Source organism: Lonchura striata, chromosome 7 (assembly GCF_046129695.1).
Source record: "Lonchura striata isolate bLonStr1 chromosome 7, bLonStr1.mat, whole genome shotgun sequence".
In the NCBI taxonomy this organism is placed as follows: Eukaryota; Metazoa; Chordata; class Aves; order Passeriformes; family Estrildidae; genus Lonchura; species Lonchura striata.
The window spans coordinates 14,310,011-14,333,768 of NC_134609.1; the positions used below are offsets into that span (position 1 = coordinate 14,310,011).

The following is a 23,758-nucleotide window of genomic DNA, read 5'->3' on the forward strand; positions in this document are numbered from 1 at the left end:
GAGGGGTGCATGACCACAGAGAAAAGGCTGCATGCTTCAAATCATACATACTGTATTAGCAAGATGACAGGGTAAAAGAAGAGACAGAAACAACACAAAGGCAGGGGAAAGCAGAATAGTCACCACCACACATGGGAGGGTTAACAAGGTAGGTGGTTCTCTGGTAAACCAACCTGCAGGTATCCCCTGATGTGGACACAGGGGAGAGAGGGGGTAACTTTTCTGAGAGGGGGGAAGGGCAGTCAAGGTCACTGTCCTTCTCAACTGAACAGAGTGGTGCCCGCTGCTCTTTTGTTTTGAGTTTCACTGAGGTGTTGTCCTCAAAGACGTCATCATCTCCCATATCATCAGAGCAGAAGTCTGTGCTTTCCACCAGCATGCTGGAGGATTTGTCAGCTTGGAAGTGACTGGAATAGCTCTCCAGTTCATGAAATTTATGCAGGCTGCTGATGCTGGAGGTGTGGGAGAAGGAAAAAAGGTACCGCAACAGTTTTTTGCTCCTTGAGGAGTCATGGTCCACCTTGTCCTCCAGCAGGGGGATATGTACAGCGCTGTGGTTCTCTGCTCCTCCCGATGCACTTGAGTAGTTGGAAAGGGAAGGGATATAGGAGTGCTTAGAATTGCTAAAAGAAAGAGGCCTGAGATTCAGCGGTTTCCTCTCTTTAAGATGAAATTTGTTAATCCTTAAACACTGCTCTTGATTCAGGGTCAGTTTGCCTTCTGAGCGTGTCCGCTCCACATAATCAAAGCACTCGCTGGTGCTCTGCGCCTTCTGGTCCACGTCATTGAGGGACTTGGAGAATTTCAGGGTGCGGGTGGGCTTTACGTTCTTAGCAGACCTGAGTGCCTGGCCCCGATCCTGCCCACGGGAGTTTCTCTTTGCTGCGTGTAACGTGTCCTGACAGATTACTGTCACAGTGACCCCTTGTGTCATAGGGCTCTGGCAGTGCGGATTTTTCAAGACAACAGCAGACTGCACTGGACTGTGATGACAACACTCAGAAAACACTGCACTGGAACTGCATGCAGAATAGTGGAATAAAAGCACATAAAGTAAAAAAAAACAATTAAAAAAGAGAACATATATAATTAAAAGTGAAGAAATGAGAATTACAGCTAGTGTGGGAATGGCAAACATAGCAGGGCCAAACAGTCAGTAGGATTTAACAAAGCAGTGTTAGACAGCAGTTGAGTCAAACAAACGGTATGCTCCAAATGGGAACCCCGCATCACTTACTTCCCCATAAACATGCTTTTTCAGTTTTGTTTTTCCTTAATTTGAACCTCGCCTGAGCCTCACTGTAGCCACGCAAATGGCACACTTTACCTGCAGATGTCTTGGTTGGATGGTGTAACAGAAGTCCGAGAGAAGCTGTGAGGGGCAGACACAGAGGTTGGACTTCCAGCCTGCAGTGAAATTAAAACAAACAAACAAAAAAAACCTCAAGTCAGGAGTCAGGATGCAGAGCAATCACCTTCAGGGTGAAACACAGCACATGGAGTCAGATACCCTCCACAGCAGATACTCAAGGGCTCGTTGTAAGAAAGTGACTTTCCTGTTAAATGTGAAAAAGATCACATAGTCTCAACCCTGGAGAAGCAGTGATCAGAACAGAAATGTTTTACCCCAAGGTCAAATGCAGACATCTCTGGAGTGGAACCTGCCAGCTGTCAAACATTGCACAGAACAATAGCTCAGGAAATGGGCAATGCTACAGTAATTAGAATAATTAGATGTCAGTGTGTGTATAAACTAGCTGGAATTTAGCTACCATGGAATAGCTAATCCTTCCTCTAAAAATGATGGCAAGAGATTGGAGGCTAGCTGTTTCTTCACAAAACAGAACCGGCAGAGACTCAAATACAACCTGAAGACTTATATTCCTTAATAGCATATGCACATGAGCTCCATCTGCCAACCCAGACCATTCCCTGAAGTACTTAGTGTACTTTTTGAGGCCTTTCATCCTGCTCAGGATGTAGCTGAACAGGATATTTCAGGATGGAAGATCCATACTGGAGAAGAGGTTTGACAGCAGTCATATTTTTAAGTCACAACAAGAACACAGTGAGAAATAAAATAACTGAAGAATTAAGAATTAGCTGAACTAACTCAAAAACATAAAGTGAAGCTCTTGGTATATTTAACACTTAATAGACAAATCTGACCTCAATATGCTAAGAAAGAACATTGTCTCAGCTGTCACTCCACTGGCTGTTATTAAAGACCTTTTCTGCTGCTGTATCCTCCATGTCACTTTGACAAACTTCTCAACTCTCCCTGGAGACTTTTGTGGGGAGGACACATGCATTAATAACCTCATAACAGAAAATCTTTAAACCTGGGTTTCCCATGTTCCACAGCTGCTGGACAGGCTGCACTGCTCACCCACTGCTGCCAAACACTGTTTGCACTTCAAAATTCAAACAAAGCTTTACAGCTCTTTTGATCTGCACAGCAAAGCCTGAGACCCAGGAAAGAACAACGCAGTCAGCAGAACAACAGATATGTCCTCTCCATATTGGGCTGCACAGAAGCCAGCACTGCCAGCAGAGACCTGGGTCAGGCAACTGCAGACAGCCAGACCCGGGAGACCTCAGGTGACAAAAGGTGTGCTACCACAGAAGCCTGCTGTGCCCAGCCCTGTGCTTCAGCTTCAGACACCAGAGCTGCTCAGCTATCACTGCTTTGATCATGTTGCAACACACACTGTATCTGTCTTGGGACTTATAATTCTATACTTAATTTATTAAAAGCCCCTATCGTATATTTGAACAAAGCTGCCACAGAGTTTTACACTGTCATAGCAAAATCAAGGTTCCTTGTCACACATTATACTCTTTATTTCTTTGTGAGAGAAGATACATGCACATGCTACTTTACAAATACAGATAAAACAATAACCTTCCTTGTCACAGAACTCATCTTTTAAGGTTTTATTTCTCTAGTCAACAGCACTATAGACAGCAATGTATCTGTCCTCACATTAGGACGCCTCAGGTACACAGACACTGAAAAAACAGGTATCCATTTACAGCTGGGCCTGCAGGAATCAAAGGCAAGACTCAGCCAAGACTGACACACACCTCTCAACCCTTAGTAAGACATTGTAACTTATTTCCCATCTTACCCAAAGCTGGGTACATGTATAGAATAAAACCCAGCAGAATAACCTTGGGCCAGAAAGCAAACTGAGCTATGTAATGACTGTGACAAAATAAATTAACAAGTATCAATTACTGGCTTTATCCAGGAAACGACAGTTCTTTACATTTTATACCACTTGCACATGCCAATGACACAGGATTCTGATCATGCAGTGATGTGAATTCAGGTACTTGCTGGAAATTTGTTTTCTCTTTGACGCTTAACCTCTCCTAAAAGCAGGTACACCTGACTTCATATCTTTTATAAGGGTTTGTGCAGTAACTTTTTCTTAACTCAAAGTCTGACAATTTAATGAAAGATCTGACACTAATTTACTGATAAACTGTTTCACTCTGCAAATTAATAAAACTAAAATAATGAAATAGTTTAAAAAATATATTGAGCAGTCTTCTAAAAACAAAATATTAAACCAGTAAAACAGCAAGTTGCATTCTGCCATGGAGACAGAGCTATATATTGTAGGAAGTGAAGTCACAAATCAATTAATAAATCTGTCTAAGGTTTTATGTTATGAGCAAATCACAGAAGGTAACCTGCTAAGAATGAATCCGATCTCTCAGCTGCTTCAGTTTAGCCATGAACTTTTCTAAAAAAGGACAAAAGAACATATGATGTGACAGTCTAATGGCAGATGACTAGAATCAGTGATCCAAAATTTCCCTTCCAAAACCATGTTACTGGTTTCTTGATCCAATTTTCTGGTACCTAGAGTGTTAAAAGTCTCATCAATTGGGAAATCAAAAGGCTGGGACAAAAAAGAAATTGTGGAATTTTATCTGCATTTCAAGTTTAGTATTCTGTTTCTAGATGCCAGTACTGTTTAGAGTGGCTTAGAGAAACTGAGCATCTGAGGCACATTTCTTTTACCCCCATCTTTCTGCTTCAGAACAAAAGATACTTTTCTCTGTTTTCATACATAATGAAAGTGCAACCAAACTATGAACAGAAATTAACACGCTTGGATAGGCACCACAAAAAGGAGCAACAAATCACTGGAGAAAGTTATGCTCCACCCTTGGTTCAAACAAGCTGTGGCTACCACCAAAAGCTGTGGTTCAATGAGCCTCCAGTCACTCTGTCTGTCCTCCTTTCGTCCCATGCTTTTCGCTCATTAAACTTTACAGAGCTGTACTGCAGCTCAGAGTAGGACAGTGAGGTAAAACCATTGCTCTAATGCCAGTCACTTCCCTAGGAATGTCAGTCAGTGACAGCAATGAGTCTCTAACAGTGAAGCACAACTCCTGACAAGGGCACAGTAAAATGCAAGTTGCTGCCAAAAGCCAAAGTACCAAGTTCTGCCACATCTGGAAGCAGGGTTACACATCACTGCTGCTGATCAGTCCTCCCAGCTCACCTGGGTCTACTGACTCAGACACAGCAGCTTTCAGGCAGAGAGGTGCCACAGAAAAGATGAAATACAGGCAGCCTCGGGACAGGAACATGGCCAAGAAGAGGCAGTGATGGGTGAATGAAACAGGCAGGTCCAGCTCTCTTGGAGCTCAAATGCTGCTCCCACACATGGCTAAGCTCTGAAGAGGCTGAGAAAACAAGCAGTCAAAGCCTTCTCCACTCAGTAGCTTGTGGTACACATCACCCTTACTGCCCCAGCAGCAGCCTCCCAGGTAGCAGCACCTTTGGCCAAAATGGCTATTTATGACAACAGCAGCAGTAGGTTTTACAGCACTCCTTTCTCCTAAGGAGGTTTCTGCCATGTTCATATGTGACATGTAGCCTAAGCCTTGATAGCTGAATTTGACCCTTCTAATTCCATAATCACTTGCTGAATCTCTGTGCACTGTCATGCCCTTTGCATGGAGGAACATCACCTCCAGTGACAAGCCTTGGAGCCATGTGAGTTACTCTGTACAGAGTACAGTCTGACTGGTTGCCTAAAATAGCTCAGTACTAAAGGTCAATAGTTAGTTAATTGTGTATATTGGCATTCCTATCTAATGCAATTCACTGAGGTCACAGCATGACCTTCTGCACTGGTACTCAGACAATCACAGCAATTTTGAAGGTAACAATTCCTGGGATTCCTACAGTTCTCTGAAGGGTTGCCAGCAGGAGCATACACATTTTTTAATATGCATATATACAGGTGTCCATGCATATATACACATATATGTTCTCATTCTGCCTCCACATGAACAGTGTTATCTATTGGTAAGGGAACTCAGCCTTTCCTTATTACATACTTCTGACTACATGCTGCACAACAAAACCCCAAAAAAACCACCCTGCCTAAGAAAATAAAGGCATCTTTGAAGTGAGCCATAGTGAACATGCCAATGGCTCAGGTGTATTTCAAGACAACCTGCTTATCTGAGATGACATTTCTGGGTGTAGTTGCTGCTGTCCCACTCTGGGATGCACTTCAGTAACAGCAATTACATCTCATTTTAAAGAATGGGGCCAGTCATATCCTAAAATCTTTATTAAATTATTCACTGAAGGTAAAAAGTTAGAAAGAACTCCTATACAATTTTTCAACTGATTGGAAGTCTAAAGGAAACAAACAAAGGTTTTCCACACATGTTCTAGGTGCCACATGATTAGGAATAATACTGTAAACCTACTACTTGTGCTATAAAACATCTAGAAGTTTCAGCTAAGGAACTGGAACTAACATACAAAGAACTATGCACATTTAATAATAGAACATAACTCTCTTCTGTGCAGACAGAGTGAAAAGAAGCTCAATTTTAAGTCTTTTATTGGGAGGAACTTCAGAACAAGGAGCTTCAGGCAAATACAAATTTAGCAATAGAGAAAGGAGCAAAACACTCCACAACTCAAATTTCAACCTGGCATTCTGATTACGGGCTTGCCTTTATTTTATGTGCTCTTGAGTACTTTCAGCAAGTACCGTGTTCCATGTACACGATGGCTGACAGCTCTTGCTAAAGCGCACTGCAGTTCCACAGCCTCTGAAGCTCATCTCTGGAGCAGAGGCCAAAGGAGGCCTCCAGTGGTGCCAGCACACCAAGGCAGCAGTGCAACGAGACCAAACTGGACACACCTGGCACCTGAGATAGGCAGAACAGGCCACCTATGGACAGGCTGGGGGATGGGACGGGCAGACAGCCCTGCTGACAGGCTGGTTTTGAAAGCTTCTGTACCAACATGGCAGAATCAACCATCAGCAACTTCTGATCTTCTCCAGTAAGTTCTCCCTATCAGATTCATGCCATATTGACTTCCAGTGCATATTAAAATCAAGTGTCTTTAGAGAGGGTTAAGATAAATTATTAAAACGGAGAGTGGTTAATAAAACTGCAGAGGAGACATGGGAAAGAGGCATCTGAAAATTTCAGGACGATTGTGGCAGCACATTTACAACAGACAATCAACTCCACCATGTAATTTTGGCAACAATTTGATAGAAACCAGCAGTCAGCTGCCGGAAGAACTTTCTTCCATACTTTATATAATGTATATGACTATAATTAAAACTATGTCTAGCAACTAGAAGCAAAGTTGAAGTCAGCTTTCCCTTATTATTTCTAAAGAAATCTAAAGGAGGATTCTGTCAGGTACTTTTCTCTAGAGATTCCAGAGCTAAAGATATTAGAAAAAGGAGGCTATCTATCCCTTCAAAATCTCCCCAAGAATATTACAACCAGCCTACAGCACAGGATTAATGCTGACTAAACCCAGTAAAAACTGCACAGGTTGTGCAGGGAGAAGAAAAAAAAGTATATATGGCTTTTTGTCTTTAAAAATCTTCCTTAAAGTACCTTGAATGTACTGAGGCAACAAAAGACGAAAGAAAACCACTGCAGGTTCCTTTATGGGGTGCCCTCATTCCTATATGCAGAAAGAATTCAGCCCCAGGAGAGAGAATTTATCACAGCATAAGGAGACTATCACATTCCTTACAAACTGCACTGTGCTCCAGCATGAGATTACTTGCTCTTGCACTTGAGGAAAAACTATACTTTCATCTTCACACTATACAAATTTTCATGTATTTTCCTTCAACTCTTCAACTCAGTAAAAGAGTTTTTTTAAGCAACTTGTATTTCCCTACCACCAGGCTCATGTACCTGAACAGAACACCTCTGAGGAGCAGTTCTTTTCAGTAAGCCTTGGTCATCTGATAGGCTACAGGACAGCTAAGTTCTGCAACTGAAAAAACTGGACTACTTTTCTACAGACAAATGCTCACTGAATCCATTAAAGCTTCAGGCAACAGTGGACGTGTGTATTCCTATGCTTTTTAAAATCTGTTCCAAGCTGATGAACAACCTAAATGGATTTTAAATTTCATAGCAGAAATTGTGTCTGCACTGGCTACTATTCAGTCTAAGAATAATCTAATACTTTACAACATGCTTCTGCTCAAAAGATAAAATTATACAGGCCTTCAGAAAAGACAAAGCATTTACATTTTTTAAGGAGTTCACTTTTGATTTCTTTGCTGTGATCCCAGTGTTAGCATTTTCAAAGTTTATCCCTTGGAGGGCTATGAAAATAAGACTACAAAGTGCTTCCCCTTTACAGTAGAATCAACCTTCCAAAGCAATCAGATGACAAGAACAGCACACAGATGACCTGAAGGTATTTCCAGACATCACATCATCACTTTCAGGATATATCAGATACTTTAAAGGTAAACAATACCACTAATTTGAGAATAACTATTTAGAGACCAGCTTTGTAAGTGACCTCATTTCATCTGCTTGTAAGCACAATTCCTTTATCTATGAACTGAGGGCATGAATTATCACTACTGTGAAAATCCCTCTTTTGGCTGCTCCCAGTGACTAGCTGTGTGTTAGGGTCAATTTCTTTTATATTTAGAGGATGAAGCTTCTATAAAGCTTAATTATTTCTCTGTGGGGCTTGAATGATGAAGGCACTTTGCAGCAATCAGTGGCTGCTTGAAAAAAATGCTGGCTTAGGTTAAACAGCCAAGATGTGGATCTGGGCTGTATTCCCTTGTGCCAACTGGGGTTGCTTCAATCAGCATCAGTGCTGTTTATGTGTCTGAACAGGGCAAGTTGGGGAAAATGGGCTGTGTTCAAGTCCCATGACTCAATAAATTAAATCTGCCTTCAATTTTTTTTTTTTAATTTCAAAACAAATATAAAAGATTTCAGAAATTTACATGTTTCATGTGTAGCAGATTTAAAAGGAGTGTTTGAAATATATATACCAAAAAAGCAAAGAAGTGCCTGGAGGAATGCCACATCTCCCAGTGTGCAACATACTGCACACAGCCTAATGACACCATATGAAGATTCTCCTGCATTTTATTCCCTGCTTCTTTTTCTGCTCTTTCTGGCCTCCATCCCTAGCCAAGTATTCAGGTGATTGCTTTTTCTTGGCTTGGCCACATGTACTAGCATATCTTCTGCCTCTCTTAGCATCTGCCTTTTTGCCCCTTTCTCCCAAGGGACAGCTCCACCTGGCCCTGACACTGGGGGTCTACATTCAGAAAGGTCCTGCTACCTCTACCAGCTGATTACATTTGCAGTAGCACCATCTGTCTGCCTCCCTCCCTCATCACTTTAAGCCTATGGGCATTGCTTTCCTTGGTCACAGTAAGTAACACAGCATCCTCTCTTGGCTAAAGGCTGAGTTCTGACTCAATCCTTTCCACTCAAACTGCAGTGTGCAATGAGAGCAGTGGAAAGGTACCCAGTAATAATCACAGCGGGTTCATAATGACATATCAGCACCAGTAAGGCTTTGAATCAAGTGTCAGTGCCAAGAATGTGTAGCAGATTTGCTATGTTGGTGTGCTGTAAGCTAGATTTGGGTGGAAAAACAATAGCTGAAACAGTCAATTGCAGAAAGCATGACCATTACTTCTGTACACACACACACACACTTCAACAAATCTGGAAATGCAGCATGTAATTGATTTAACCCAATTTTGGTTAAAAAGCTCCTCTTAAAATGGTGTCAGATCAACAAGTCCTGTGAATTTCAGAAAGGGCTATACAGGCAACCAAGCATTTCCATACTTGAAATGTGTACCCAATCTGCCTTATTGGCCAGGTTGCTATGGTATTCTGAATAAAAAAATTAGCCCTTTCCTATTAAATCTCACAATGAAAGAAAAATTTTCTGTGTACTTAAGCTTCCATGCAGCATTGCACTACTATAATGTTTCCTGATTTGTCATTTGAAATTGCATGCAACAGCAAAGCACCTGTCAACCACAAATAATTGTTGCAGTTTATCACTGAACTGCCTGGATGCACAAGGCAGCATTCAGACAGGCAGACAAATCAGGGGCTGACTTCAATGATGGGGCTTTCACCCTCTGCCCTTGTTTGAACTTAATCTCCCGAGTGGAGAAGGTGCACAGAATGGATCAGGCAGAGATGATACAGGAGCAATAAGAACATCAACACCTCTGGGAAGCTCACTTTGCAACCAAAAAGTCTCCTCCATTAAACTGGCAAGACTGACTTTTGATCCCCTTGAGAACTTCAGCTTTTGCAATACACAGCAGTCACGCTGAACATTTCAGCACTTCAAGATGAATGTAAATATTGATGTCTCACTTGCCAGCACTCCCAGGGAGAGCTTTCCAGAGTGCAAAGTCCTTCCCACTGCCACACTATCAGTTCTTGATGAATTAAGAATAAACTGTGCAGATTCATATGGGTACCAAAGTGCTGCTGCCAAAATGTTTGTGCTGATTTGAGACACTCTGGGAAAAGTACAATGATAATTAATGGCAAAACTACTATCTCTGTTGAACAAAACCTAAAAATCCAATTAAGGAACCCTAAGATGATAAGAACCAGGGTAAAAAGGCACAAGCACAGCCCCATTTTTAAAAAAATACATGAATATTTATACTCCCACAGTTTTTATTTAAAAACCCCTTATATGAATGCACATTTTTCTATGCCAAATGGAAAATGATCTCTTATACAATCCATGATAACAACACCTACAGCTTGGTCAATACCTTGTGCACCAGGCACAGTTGACCTGCTCACTGTTTAGGACACCCAGTAATCCTGTCTTTTGGCTCCAAAGTGAAAGTTGTCTGTGCCCACATAAGCTATACATTATGTGCAGACACTGTCTCCTCTGTTGGAGATATGAACAATTCTCTAGATCCAGAAGTACTCACTATACTTATTATGTTGCAGCCATAATGACTCAGTGTTTCATTAGAAGTAACTACATATAGCCACTTAAAACTGTGGCAACAAATAATTGAAACTTATATACTGCATGAAAAGTACTGTTCAACCAGCACAGCTACCAAAAAAATCTTCTTTGCAATGCAGAAGTAGGGTATGTATTGCAATAGTTATCTTGGACAGAAGATACTTTTTCCCTAATGGCATAACAAAGCAATTATGCTTTGGATGTGCCCACTGGCTATGCTGAAGAGTGACTAGAAGGGGTGGAGCATCCTGCTTGCCTTACCTGACCAGGCCCTGTAAAATCAAACATTTAAAAATACTTACATAGTCATGTCCTGATAATAAGCTCATGGCACTTAAAAATAGTTTGGTGTTGACCACATATCCTACACATATTATGGGATGCACAGCTATACATATCTTACACACCTTTATCTTACAAAACAACATACTTGAGTGATGTTTTTGGAGCCACTTTCCCCCCAAGATAAGATCTCAGGCATCTGTCATCTATCTTGCTCCTATCAAGCTGAGGAGGCTGACAGTGTGAAAGAGAAAACCTACTGTAGCTTCCATTTCGTTTGACCTGTAAAGAGAGTCTGCAAAACACCAGAGTTCTAACGTTTCAGGAGTGGCTATCAATGACAGGCATAAATAGCATTTTCTACTGGTCACATCATCACATATATCACCCAATTTTGAAATGAAAAGAATCCAAGCACCCCCAAATTTATCAAAGACTGAGTTATATGGAGCAACATACCTTTGAGATGTTACTAGAGCGGCTCACAGAATGCCCCAAAGCCTTCTCATTCTGAAAGAGCAAGAACAGGATCACTGCAGCAACAAGTCACACTTATGAAACTACTTAAAAGTTGCCATTAAAAATCAAATTCCATGGAGAAAGTCTTACAGCTGGGGCTTTTAACGCTGCTTCTATTGACATCAGCCTGATTTACAACAATCACTGGATTGCTGTGTTTGTTTAACAAGATATTATCTTGCAGAAAATCACATAGGCAACATATGTACAAACTGATAAACAGTAAACCAATTATTTATTTTCTCTGAGGGTAGTGTAAAGGCCTTTACTCAGATGGCATCCATTTTGGAAAAGACACTTCTCAGTATCATGGAGATCTGCTTCATCTACATTTAAAGGCAAACATCCAACCACTAGAGCTGAAAGCTCTTGCTTAATGAAAAACAAAAATGACACAGTGATGTTGAAACAATTTGAATAACCACATGCATGTCACTTCAGAATACAGGGCAGAATTACTGAGGAACTTCCTTTTAATACAGAACTTGGAATTAAATTGGAAATATCAAACAAGATGGAAATGTGGAAGCTGCAATTCTCAAAACTTAAGTAAGTGATGATTGCATCTGTTATTCACTTTTCAGTGTGCAGACCCTGACACAAGGATGACAATCTTATCTCCTTCAAAAATTAACCATAGGTTTCAGCAAGATATTTTATCCTTTAAGGATACCTGGTTTCTGAACATCAGTTCACAGTAACTGTAACTGGACACAGTTGCTTCACTTGGAAGAGCCTAGAAATTGCTTTGCAAAAACCTTTCTGAATAAAATCCAATGAAAAATACTTTTTTCCTAAACAAGCAGTACAAACAGAGCAAGTTGTAACATTCAGTTATGGATCTACATTCCCCTAAGTTTGTAGCTGGGATGCAGTAGGTTTGAGATTTAATCTCTCTGACAAAAAGACAAAGTTAGTACTTCTTCCTGTGGTCTCTGTGCTATGTAAAGGCTTCTGGAAGTGCATCTTTCTGCTTGGAATTTTAGGAAACAAACTCTTTCACATTTATTCCTGAAGAGAATTAAACCTAACAGAGACACTTTTGTTTGTCAGCACCCTCTTCTAGTCTTCTGGGCAGTGACTGATCAGACAGAAATTAAGATCAGGAGTCCTACATCTATAACAAACAGGGACATGTACATTCCCTGTTAGTAAACTGCTGTTTACAGTGGGAGATCAGCACACTGGTCTCACACCTCCTGTCTGCAGTTTGCTACAACTCAAATGACCCTTCAGTGACTAAAGCCCACATGAAGTCAGCCTGACTGGCTGAGGATTCAGATGCTACACCCAAACTTTTAACATCCTTGTGCTCTGAGATACTTCTTCTACAGAGCATCCTCCACAGCAACTTCCAATCTTTTTTATGAGAAAGAAGCCATAAAGGCATAAAACTTTAGCATGTGCTTACAAAAGCAGGGTGTCCCCTTCTTACTCCACGAGCTGCCTCTCAGCAGTCCTGGGTACTATGCCAGTTGACAGATAAAAACTGCATTTCCTTCATTAAAAACATGAGGAAGAAAATACAGTTCTGAAATTTCCTGTAGGAATCCAAGTAGCTAGAAGACAGTAAAATAGTATTTCTGACGAAAAGGGGAAAAGTGGTTAAGGAACACCACATGCTAGTTTTGACCTACTGCCAAAATAAAAATCAGCAAGTATCAGAATGCCAGATTTGTACACTGCAAGACTGAGTTTGATTTTTGAGATAACTGTAAGCTTTTGTTACATAGATAACAGTATTCCTGGAACACAGACAAACAAAGATCCTCAAAAATATGGACATAATGCTTATGTGAAGACTAATGTTGGACAGGACTACAGCCAGAACCTGTGTGGCCAAGAACTGGCTCCACTCATAGGAGACAGCCTAGCTGACTTCATCAAAGGCACTGGAACCATAGCAACAGGGCAAAAAAAAAGTTCATTGAAGCTACAGGAGACAGGAGGAAGCTACAGGAGAAGAGGAACATGTTCTCAAGCTATGAGGAAAAGAGACAACCACAAGTTGGCAAGCAGAAGACTTGCCACTGCCTGTGTGTGAGGTGTGGGGGGAAGCAGGCTGTGCTTGACCTTCTAGGGATGTGTGGGAAGCAAACAGAGCAAGGCTACATGCAACGAGGGAAAATGATAGTGGAGAGTGAAACCATTGGGTGAGAAGTCTCCCTGAGGCAAGACAGGTGACAGTCTCAAATCCAGCCCCAGGTGACCAAGACAAGGATGAAATTAAACAGAGCAGAGGTTTCCTCATGTTAACTCAATGCCCCCCACCAAAACTCCTGTCTACCTGAAGAAGATGCTTGCAAGGGAGCATGTCTGAACTTACACAGGCACCTGCATTGAAAAGGACGTGCTAAAATTCAGTAAGCATCACAGGCTGGAAGACAAGACCTGTATTTGCACAACATGGTAGATGATGCAGAGCAAACAGACTTTTAGCTGCTGCCACAGAAACTTGTCTTTCTGCCTCTGCTCCCAGAACTGATTTTATCTGATAGATGCCAGGAGCCTCCAAGAGACAGAAGCACATATTATCTTTATTCATCTACTGTTAGAAACATACCTATCAGAGATTTCAGTTAGGAGATAACTGCAAATAATTGGTTATGTTATTGAAAAAGTGACCATTTTAAAGCAAAAAATCAGAATTGAAAAGTATTCCCATAAGGGCTACAGTGTGCATGCAGACGTATATTTAGGAATCTGTGATATTCCTAATGGACTCCTAAGCACTTAAGTGCTTTTTAACATCTGTTTCTTAGCCACACAAAGCAAGTACATCCATAACATCAACAGGAAATTCACTACAGTAGCTTTTAATAGTAGACACAGTTAATGAGGAACAGAAACATTAAACAGATACAAATTATTTAAAAGACAAAAAACAAATCTCACTTTTCACTCTATATCCATCACCAGTACTGGGATCTTTTATAATTATTCACATGTTAACACTGACATGGGAATGGCAAGGCTAAGCTTTCATGGTACTATCACTTCCAACAAATAAAAACCTTCAGAGACTTTCTAGTATGTTCCCACTGCACAGTAAGACATATTCTGGTGGGTAAAAAGAGCTCCAAACAAGCTCTCCTTCCCTCATGCAAAAGCATTAGGCTTTGCACTTGAATGAAAGATCAAGATAAAAGTAACATCTGCAACTAAGGACCCTACAATTATCACCTGTTAGTGTCATGCTCCTTTAGCAATTCTGTTTTTCTATATGGAATAATGGGAATCCTGCCTTTTGAAGTCATCCTCCTCAACTAGAACCACCTGGCAGATGTTTAAAAAACAAACAAACAAACCCACCCATGTAGGAAAAAAATTACAGTTGCAACTTGTCACTTCTCCTGAGTGCTGGCTGCTCTGAGGTCCCCAGCAGCTAGTGTGGCTCTAGAAAAATGAATTAAAACCAGCAAAATTGCTACCCAGTCCTCTGGATCCACTTGCTTGCAATTGCCAGAATCCTCCTCCCAGCTTTCCTTTCTTTTTCTACCTTCCCCTTGAATCTTCTCCCAGCTGTGTGACAGAGCTGCCTTCTTCCTTCTGCAGTTGCTTCAGCTCACATTTGCTTTTCTTCAGGGCTCTACACCTTTGCCTTCTCCTTGCTGCCTGGCTCGTTTTCCCTCCTGCCACCATTCCTCAGCTGCATGACATCTCTCAAGGCCTTTTCAGTTCAGCTATCTAGAAGACAACTCTCTTCTGTCCTTCCTTTTGCCTCAGTCTTTCATATATTCAGCATTTCAAGTTATTTTGCCCTTGCTTCCCTACCCTAATGTATCCATTTTCCACTGAGCACAACAGCTACATAACTCACACAGCCAAACCCAGAATTCCTGTGAACCCCAATACATCAGCTCCTACCATGAGAGCCACAGCAGCCAGAGCTGCTCTTGTCCCTTACAACACCATTGTATCAAACTGACCTTTCTCCAAACTTAGCTGTAGCTGCTGACGTTACTGCAGCATCAGCAAGCGGGCACCCAAAAGAAATACAACTTAAATATCTTGGCCAGATGGAAGGTAAACAATATATTAGTAAAATAATTTGGTTTTGTATTTCTGATTTCCAGTCACTAAGGCAGGTAAATAGAAGACAACAGAGGATGAAGTTTCATAGCTTGTGCAACTGCCTTCTGTTTACAACTGTGACTACAGATGTAATCCAGTCCTAAGAATGATTAATGCTAAACCCATCTTTTATCTCTGCTCATAGAACTGCAGAAGAAACTGCAAGCCAGATCCCAATGGGTTAGCAAGATGACTTTTATTCTATTTCCATCTCGGAAAAGAGGACAGAGGGCACCAGAAGATGGTACTCCTTTGCCCTCAGGACACCAGTGTCTATGTGTGAACCCAGCACAGGTTTGCTTCCTGAAGTCTTAATTCTTTAACACACTAGTGACCTGTTAGGGCACTATATTCCCCATTTTGCAATACAATTTCTGTGTTACATTATCTTACATGATATCATGGGTTAAGAGCTTCATCTGAAGATAGGTGTTCTCCATCTAAAATCTCAGTAACAAAGAGCAGAGAGTTCATTTTGAGGAGGGTGTTACTGCAACGACACAGACAGAGATGCCTACAAGGCAAATACTAATGTCTCAGCCCAAAAGAGACACAAAAATAAAACCAGGTCAGACTGGCTAGAGCCCTGCCAACTTGTGGTTTTCTATGTGGACTCTGAAAGGCATTTTAATTTCATTTTGTGCATTACAACTGTATTTTACAATGACAAATTAAGCATGAGATTGATATCTAGCAAAATCACTTACTGTTATTAACAATCCATGTCAATGAATTTTAACAGAGTCTTCTGGGTAAATGGTTGCTTTTCTTAATAAAAACCTTTGCAGAAGAGAATGAATAAGTAACAACTGCTCTTCATACATACATACAGCAATTCTCATTCTTAGATCTGAGGAAAATTAGAGAATGGAACACAGAATGGCACTGCTTGAACTGGTGAGGTGCTGAAGTACTGAGGAGCTGATCCATGCAGGGCAAAGCAGCAAATCAGAAGTGAAACGCTGTTCTTCCATCATTGACCAGAGCATGAATGCATCACTGTTCTGCAAACATGCAGTAGTACACACCCACTTATTGTTTCAGGTTTCATGACTGTATCAGATTTCCTGACAACTTCTTCCAAGAATTTCTGTAAATCTTGCTCTGCAACCCTATACGTGAACAATATATATTAAAAAGAACATATGCTTTTAGTCTGGGAAGAGGAAATTGCTGCTGATAATATTGGCAAGTGTACTTAATTGTCTGAAGTAGATAAAATGAGAGGAAAGAAATGGAAGAACACTTTTGTTTGCAATTATTTCCTTCATCTGTCAAAACCAATGGATTTTTAAGTTCCAAAAGCTTTGTCAGCACTACATCTTGTCGCTGACAGAACCTGACATTTAATTACTTAAGGAAGAAATGGTACTTTGCATCTTATCATCTGAATATGACCTTTATTTTTTTGGTAGTCACCAGGTCATTGTGGAAGAGCAATAACTATCATCAAGGTTCATCAATGATTTTTCCACGGAGCTAGAAGAATAATGCAGATTAATGCCATAATGCACCTAGTCAAAAAACATTCATAGCATCTATGCTTAGCATCTCTGCTTTTATGGAGTATTAAGTTGAAAACACTTGTGCAGTGTTTACTCAACATTTGAAAGCAAAAGGGTAATTTCCTTTTTTTGCTCTTCTGGAGACACAGTATCAATACTGAAATAGGAATCCAAACCATGCCCCTTACATCTAGTCCAGTATCTTCTGTTACTGAATAATCCCACTTGGCTCCCAGCAACCAGCAATCCATGACTAAGTGCAGAAAACCAGTGTAAGATCTCAGATCTTTCATAAGGGAAAATCTATAGCAAGTTCACTGTGGATAACTCAGAGAGCTCTCTAACTTGTTTATTCATAGTCACATTAAGCCACTTCACACAGTGGGAGACAAACTCAGAAAAACAACCTGAAGGCAAAAGATAAGCCTGAAAGTAAAACATAGAAGAATGAACAAGCTTTATTCCAGGCACTGAAGTTACAGCTGTGCCTGAAAACATCAGTCACAGAAATAAAACCATGAGATCATATGGCTTTAAGAGAAACAAGTAGCCAACAAAAGGAGACTACAAGAAACAGAACAAATTGCTTCAATGACAAAGTTCAAGGAACTTAGGAATTCAAAAACAGGCCATGGCCCTTGGGGGTTTGGGGAGGCAGGTCAAGGAGGTTAGCAGATCACAAACAAGAAATAGAACTGAGAAGAAATTCAAAGAACAAGGCAAACACAGCAGAGTGTAGAAGTTAAATAGGAACCTCTTGCCCATGTCTGCACCCCAGTGTGGACAGAAACACCATGGGCTCCATCTCCTGCCTGCCTGAGGAGCAGCTCTCAGAACTTCCATGGATGTGTCCAATACCATGCAAACTTGTCAGGCACAGCAGTGAGCAGGAACAGATACAGTTACTTGCTGTGTCCTGCTCTGTGCCTGGCTTTGCCAGCTTGGTCCTAGGACTGCAAAAGAGATAAAATGCTTGGATTCTTTCTTGACTCCGGCCAGATAGTGGATAAGGTGAGAAGAGCATTCTCTTCAAAAAGGCCCTCTTCTCCATGGCTTTGTTCAACACACCATTGTTCTGGCTTTTGCACGGCTTTGGTTTACTTCCAAAGACCCTGCAAAGTGCTTCCTATCATGGATAACCTGCATCTCCAGCTGCTATTTCAAAATGGGCATCTGACCTCCATCTTCCTTCTTTAACCATCTGAGCTAAAAGATGATATATATATTTTCCTCTTAATGACCAAAGGCTGCCTCAATCAGGAAGCATAAATTTTTATTTCTATACATTTCACTAAAAATGTATTGATTTGCACACTTTTTATATGCACGTGCCCTGTGCCCAATTTCAAACAAAGAAAGTAGACTACAAAGTTTGGCACCCAACATCTTTTACCGATCTTCTTATCTTGCTGTTGCCAGACAACCTGCCTAATGCACAACTTTATGTCATGCAACACAAAAAAATGAATCCTTCCCTCAGGGAACAAATTATATGAAGTACAAAAGACATGATCCAAAAATACACACCTTTCTTGATAATGGAAGTAGTACACATTAAGCTCGCAGCGAAAATGCCATTTCAAACAATTTTGTGTATTTAACAGCAGAAAGAAAGAGACAGGCACTGAGGAAGTCTGCAATTATAAACACATTAAAAGGAATAACATTCAATCTTTCACAAAGTAATTGCATTTAATGCAACTGCTGGAATTCTCATGGTACACTAAACATGTCAATATGCCAAATCAATTGACTATTTTAAACATTCACCGATTAGAAAACCCTCTAGGCAACTGATAACTTGAAATTTCTCAGGCTGCCAGCAGACAAGAGGAAGGCTGCACCCTGGAGAGCCTCTCAGAAGAGCTGCCCCTCCCCAGTGTCAGCAGGGCCCTGCAGGTGCCAGCCCGTGTTTTGGCACCTGCTCCTTGGGCAGGGTGGCAGCTGCATCTCGGGCCTGGATCACTGCCTCTGCTCATCTAACATGGTCCACAAAGCTGCTTTTATCTTCAACTCACACCACCAAAGCATACTGCTAAAACAGTGAATTAATCTCTTAGCCAAGCTTACAAAGGCCTCCTGAATCTAAAACCAGAATCAGAACAACACTGTCTATTGCCCAAACAAAGCTTGATACTTCAAGTAGTTTCTATATTGCTCAAGGATTTGACCTTCTTTTCCTCTCTTTACATCTTAATGTAACATGATTGCTTATTAACCTATTTCTGACTACATGGATCATAAGGGTAAACAATGTTCCCTAGAGAAATTGGAGAAATCACTTCCCAAATGATCCTGGGAAAGTGTTCAGGGTATTTTTATTGCCATTTAACATTATATGGCTGTAAGCACATGACAAAATAACTTTTGAAAGAGCACTTGTAGATATTATACCTATTTAGCAATATCTAATCAGTACAGACCAGCTTGCTTTTTCATGAAATTTTATCTTTGCATTTTTATTAGTGCAGTCAGCAAAATATTCTGCCTGAAGCATTTCAAACTCAGTGTTGAATAATCACAGAAATTTAGGCAAATGATCAACTAGGGCCTACAAATGCCATTAAACTCACTGAGCCAAAAACACTGGTTAGAGTGAGATCCTTATAAGCCTCTAAATTGTGATGTTCTGGAGAGTTTTATTCATGTTACATTTCAACATTTGTTTGTAAGCTCAGGCCACTCACTACAAATAGAGTCTAAGAAAAGCAACATATTCAGCCATCCTTACAGAAACACTGCTCTGGGAAAAAAATATAATTCACACCTGAGGGAAAGGGTACTTTTCATTTAAAAGAGCATTTGAACTGCAGAACAAAAATTTTTTAAAGCATAAATGTGCTAATAAATATTTTTATTAAATTACTCTCTGAAGTTCCTACTAATTATCCAGGAAATTTCAAATATGTTGACTGACTATATACCACAAAAAAATTAAAGAACATGCATGTGTGAATGCCCACATTTACATACCTTTATGCTTTTTTAATTAAAAAAAAAAAAAAAATCCACTCCCCTTCTTCTTCTGGAAAAACCCTACAAAACTAGAGAAAGGACATATACAGTAATCTACATTCTCTTTCCCAAAACTCACAAATTTCTGGTATCTTTCCCTGGCACCAGAAATAAAAGGCAAAAAACTCTTGAGATGCAGCAGGCTACCCTAACCAGTAACCCAAGAGCATTTTATTTTATTTTGTCAAGAAAGCACCGTTGGTCTCACACAGGGTCTCACCTGATGCTACGGGCTGCAGCCAAGTGCAAGTCCGGAGTGGGCTACCTGGGACTAGGGAGAAGACCACTCTTGGGCACAGCATCATTCGTGGGCACCCACTGGTGTTCTGCACTGCTGGTGCTGGGAACATTTAAAGTCACTGCACTCCTCCAGTGCCAGTGCACGGCCAGCACCTGGTAACGCTGGGCTTTGAAACACCCGCTGCACCCAGCCTCCTATGTCCCTGTTAACCACACCCTCCCACAGCCTGGCTCAGCAGGGCATTTTCTGCAGTCGTGAACTTCAGGGCTTCCTGCAAAAATTCAGAGCTGAAGAAGCCAAGGTATGACATCTCCTGCTTTTATGTGTCTGTCTGTCAGGGCCACTCTGTCTGCTCACAGTTGTGTGTGAACAGCAGTGACTCAGATGGCCCTTTCTCACTGACCAAGAAATCCTGTGATTTGCACAGTGCTAGAGGCTGCAAAAGCACACAGGATTTAACACACTCTAAATGTACTTCTTCCCATCTGGGCACACTGCTGGCTCAAAGACTCTGACTGAGTCATGACCAACACCGTGACCGGAAGAAAAGTATTTCACTAGCTACAAGTGGTAGTAGGTAGTTTAAAAAACACTAATTTACCTTAAGGCATAAGAAACAGAGATGAAAAAATTGCACTAAGAGTCAGCTAGAAAAACATATTTGCCTTTGCACATGGAAATCTACATTTACTACACAATCAGCTAGGAGAAGCAGGAACACACCTTAAAGAAGCCCTGTGCAGGAAGGGACAGCTGTGCAGTGCTTACACCGTGCAACACTGAAGCCAATGAAGTTGTGTTGGCTAAATTAAGCAGGGATGACCCAGCACAGCAGGGCCATCAACCTGCAGGCCAGCACACAGTAAAAGGAAAAGAAAAAAAGAGGGTTTTTTTGAGCAGATGGTGTGAATACAGAGTATGGTGCCTGTAGCTGGAAAGGGGACGCTCCATGTGGGCAGCCTCAAAACCTAAAAACCTAGAAGACAGCAGAAGACTGTCCGAGGCAATTGGATGGGAGACTTACAAAACCTACCATCTGAAGAGAAGAAGCCTTCCAGGGGAGCACTGCCCTTCACCCATCTGGGAAACTCAGCACACACACTGTCTAATAAGGAGGGCTCAGGCTTCGGAGTGTCTGAATGAGCCAAATGCCAGCAGCTGCGTAAGAACTAAATTTACCCCTACAGTCCCAGGAACGCCTGCATTTTCTGCTAAAATAAAATCTCTGGGCCATTAGCCTATTGAAACAGAAGCTTTTCCACTTAACTGAAGACACTTACTCATTCCCTTTCTGCAACTCTCATGCTCCAGTTCCAGTGAAATCCTGCTCAGTCTCTGAGCTTTTTATGGAAACACACATGCATCAGCTCAAAAGTACTGATATTATGCAAGTAGTATTAAGCAATTCACTTCTTTGGGTTCCTCTGTCTCACTCATTTATTCCGAGGAAACCAAAAAGGAACTGCAGCTGTGGAGGGTGCTGGCTGGCCTACTGGGGACAGTGCTGCATTCCTGCACTGACACAGCATTTTGTTAAGTTTACTTCCCAAGGGGAAAGGATTATAACTAAGTCTCATACTCACATTAAATCTCCTGCTCTTTATTTATCTACAGTTTTGAGTGATAACTTTCTTTGTGACAGGAAATTGCATCAAAGTTATCAGGAAAGTGTATTAATTTATCCAATTTGATTTTTGTCAAATTGCCTTTAAAATTACTCCCACCAAAGCTAGATTTAAAAAAACTCAGCTTCCGTCTTTTCTGTGCTCACTGCTCTACACATTCATTATCTGCAGAAATCACACTGGCTACCTGTGAAATCTGCAGGTGATTTAGAAAACAATACATATTAATAAAACACATAATTTTGTATTTTTTGAAGTAAAATAAACATCCCAAAGAATGACTAAATAATTAAAGGCATTTTTTTATACTTGCTGCAAGCATATATAATCATATCTTTAAGGGAGGCTGTTTTCTCTTAGCCTTTACACCTCTAATTGAGTGAAAAGCTGAAACAATGAAAGAAGGGCTTCACCACTGGTACTAGAATCCAGCAGAGCAGATTCCCCTTGGGGGTAGGACCCTCAGTTTGCAAGCTTTTATACCTACAGCATTGTACCAACCATATGCTTACTGATCTTTTTACAACAAAGTTCTGATCCAGAATTGAAACTCCTCACTCCACACACTCCTGTCCCAAAAATTTATTTCTGATTCCTCTTAGTTTTAAAAACACAAAAAATAAAATTACCCCTGAATGTAAGTATCATCCTTCCAGTTTGAAATGACGGCTGAAGTATCTTCCTAGAGATTGAAGGAAAGTAACTACTTCTCTGGAAATCCATTTTTCTTAAAAGCCAAATCAAAGGCAAGCAATATTGCTTATCTGGACATTACAAAATGGAAAAAACTCTCTCATATTTCAGTTTTAAAGGGGCCCTTCAGAAGGCATCCAGCAAGGAAAAAAAAATATGCAAAGCATTCTCTAAAAGACAAACCAGATGATTTAGCACAACAAGCAGTGTGGGAAAAGGTGGGAACAGAGGGAGAAGGATTAGATGCTGCTGAGCTGCATCTTACAAGTGCAGGCAGTGAGAGTGATCAGACAGCACCACTGGATAAGGATGCAACCTGCATGAACAACTGGACTGTGCTCTAAAATACAGAGACTTAAATGTACAAAGACTCAGTGTGGCCCACATTCAGACTCCCCTATATTTAAAATTAATGTTTTTCGTGTTTCAATACAAAGTTACCAAAATGAGTGAGACTGGTGTGAATTTGCAAGGAAAAGCTAAGAGTTAGATACATTTATTATCTTTTGCATTTTAACTTTTTGTTTCCCTTTCACCATTCCTTACACATATGTGCTTTGCTTTAAGGAAGTTACAAATGTCACTGCGTTTTCAAAGGCATCCAGGAGGAAATTCATAGGTGAGATTAAATTATTCCTTAGGTCAGACAAGACCTGAGACTGGTGAGCAGGGATTCCTGCAATGAAACAAGCATCATGAACAATGGGAATTAACCCAGCTGATCAAAAGGTAACAGTTCACCCTATAGTTATGACAGTTTCCTATTACCCTTACAGTTCAAGTTTTAATAATCCTCCAAACAGGGAGATAGAGATATTTAAGTATCAGGTATGGAAAAAGTCAGCAGGTCTTTGGACATACTCCCTGTAGAAGTGTGTAGAAGTGAAGAAAACATCTAATCTCCAGTGAAAAGTTGCTGGGACAAACCTCTTCCAGTCACTTAAAACTCCAAGCTTTAGAATCTCAAAGTAGTGAAATAGGCCGTCTTATCCTGCAGCTAAGAACAAAGTAGCATAAGAGAGAGGTGAATAACAAAAGTAGGAGTTCAAAGGAACAAGTAACCAGTTTTCTACAGGGATGCTCAGAAAAGCTGATAACTTTCTTGAAAGGTTCCTTAACACCATCTGCTGCCAGTACCCCAAATGACAGAACTAATGACAAAAAAGAGGATGTAAAACTGGAAGAACCTCTCAGCACACTGAAGTATTTGGGTAACAACAACATTATCACTGAAAATCAGGCTGTACTACAGGATTGAAACTTTGGTGCACAGTGCACATGATTTCTTACATAGGAGTTTTCATCCAAAACAGTATTTCCCCTCCAGAGGAAATACTGCAGCTGTTCAGTGTTGAACAGCAACTAGGGAGAAGCTCAAGACAAGAGCAGAACAAGACGATACCTGTAAAAGGGACATGATGAGGCCAGTTTGCAATTTACAACCTCTTTCAAAACACATGTCTGGAGTTTGGTATCAGTATCCTGCAGCAGG

The 23,758-nt window shown here is 40.8% G+C and overlaps 1 protein-coding gene across 2 annotated transcripts in view; it reads right to left on the bottom strand.

The window, feature by feature from the left end:
• The window catches only part of MARCHF8 (membrane associated ring-CH-type finger 8), an 89,479-nt gene that overhangs the window by 13,239 nt on the left and 52,482 nt on the right, over positions 1 to 23,758 (bottom strand). Inside the window, exons 3-5 of one of the 2 annotated variants that reach the window (XM_077784611.1) lie at positions 11,054 to 11,104; positions 1,328 to 1,407; positions 174 to 1,019 (exon numbers count right to left, since the gene is read on the bottom strand). In XM_077784611.1, the coding sequence (XP_077640737.1) occupies positions 174 to 1,019; positions 1,328 to 1,407; positions 11,054 to 11,104 (977 nt within the window). The remainder of the gene's footprint in view (positions 1 to 173; positions 1,020 to 1,327; positions 1,408 to 11,053; positions 11,105 to 23,758) is intronic. The other variant, XM_077784612.1, reaches the window with a different exon arrangement.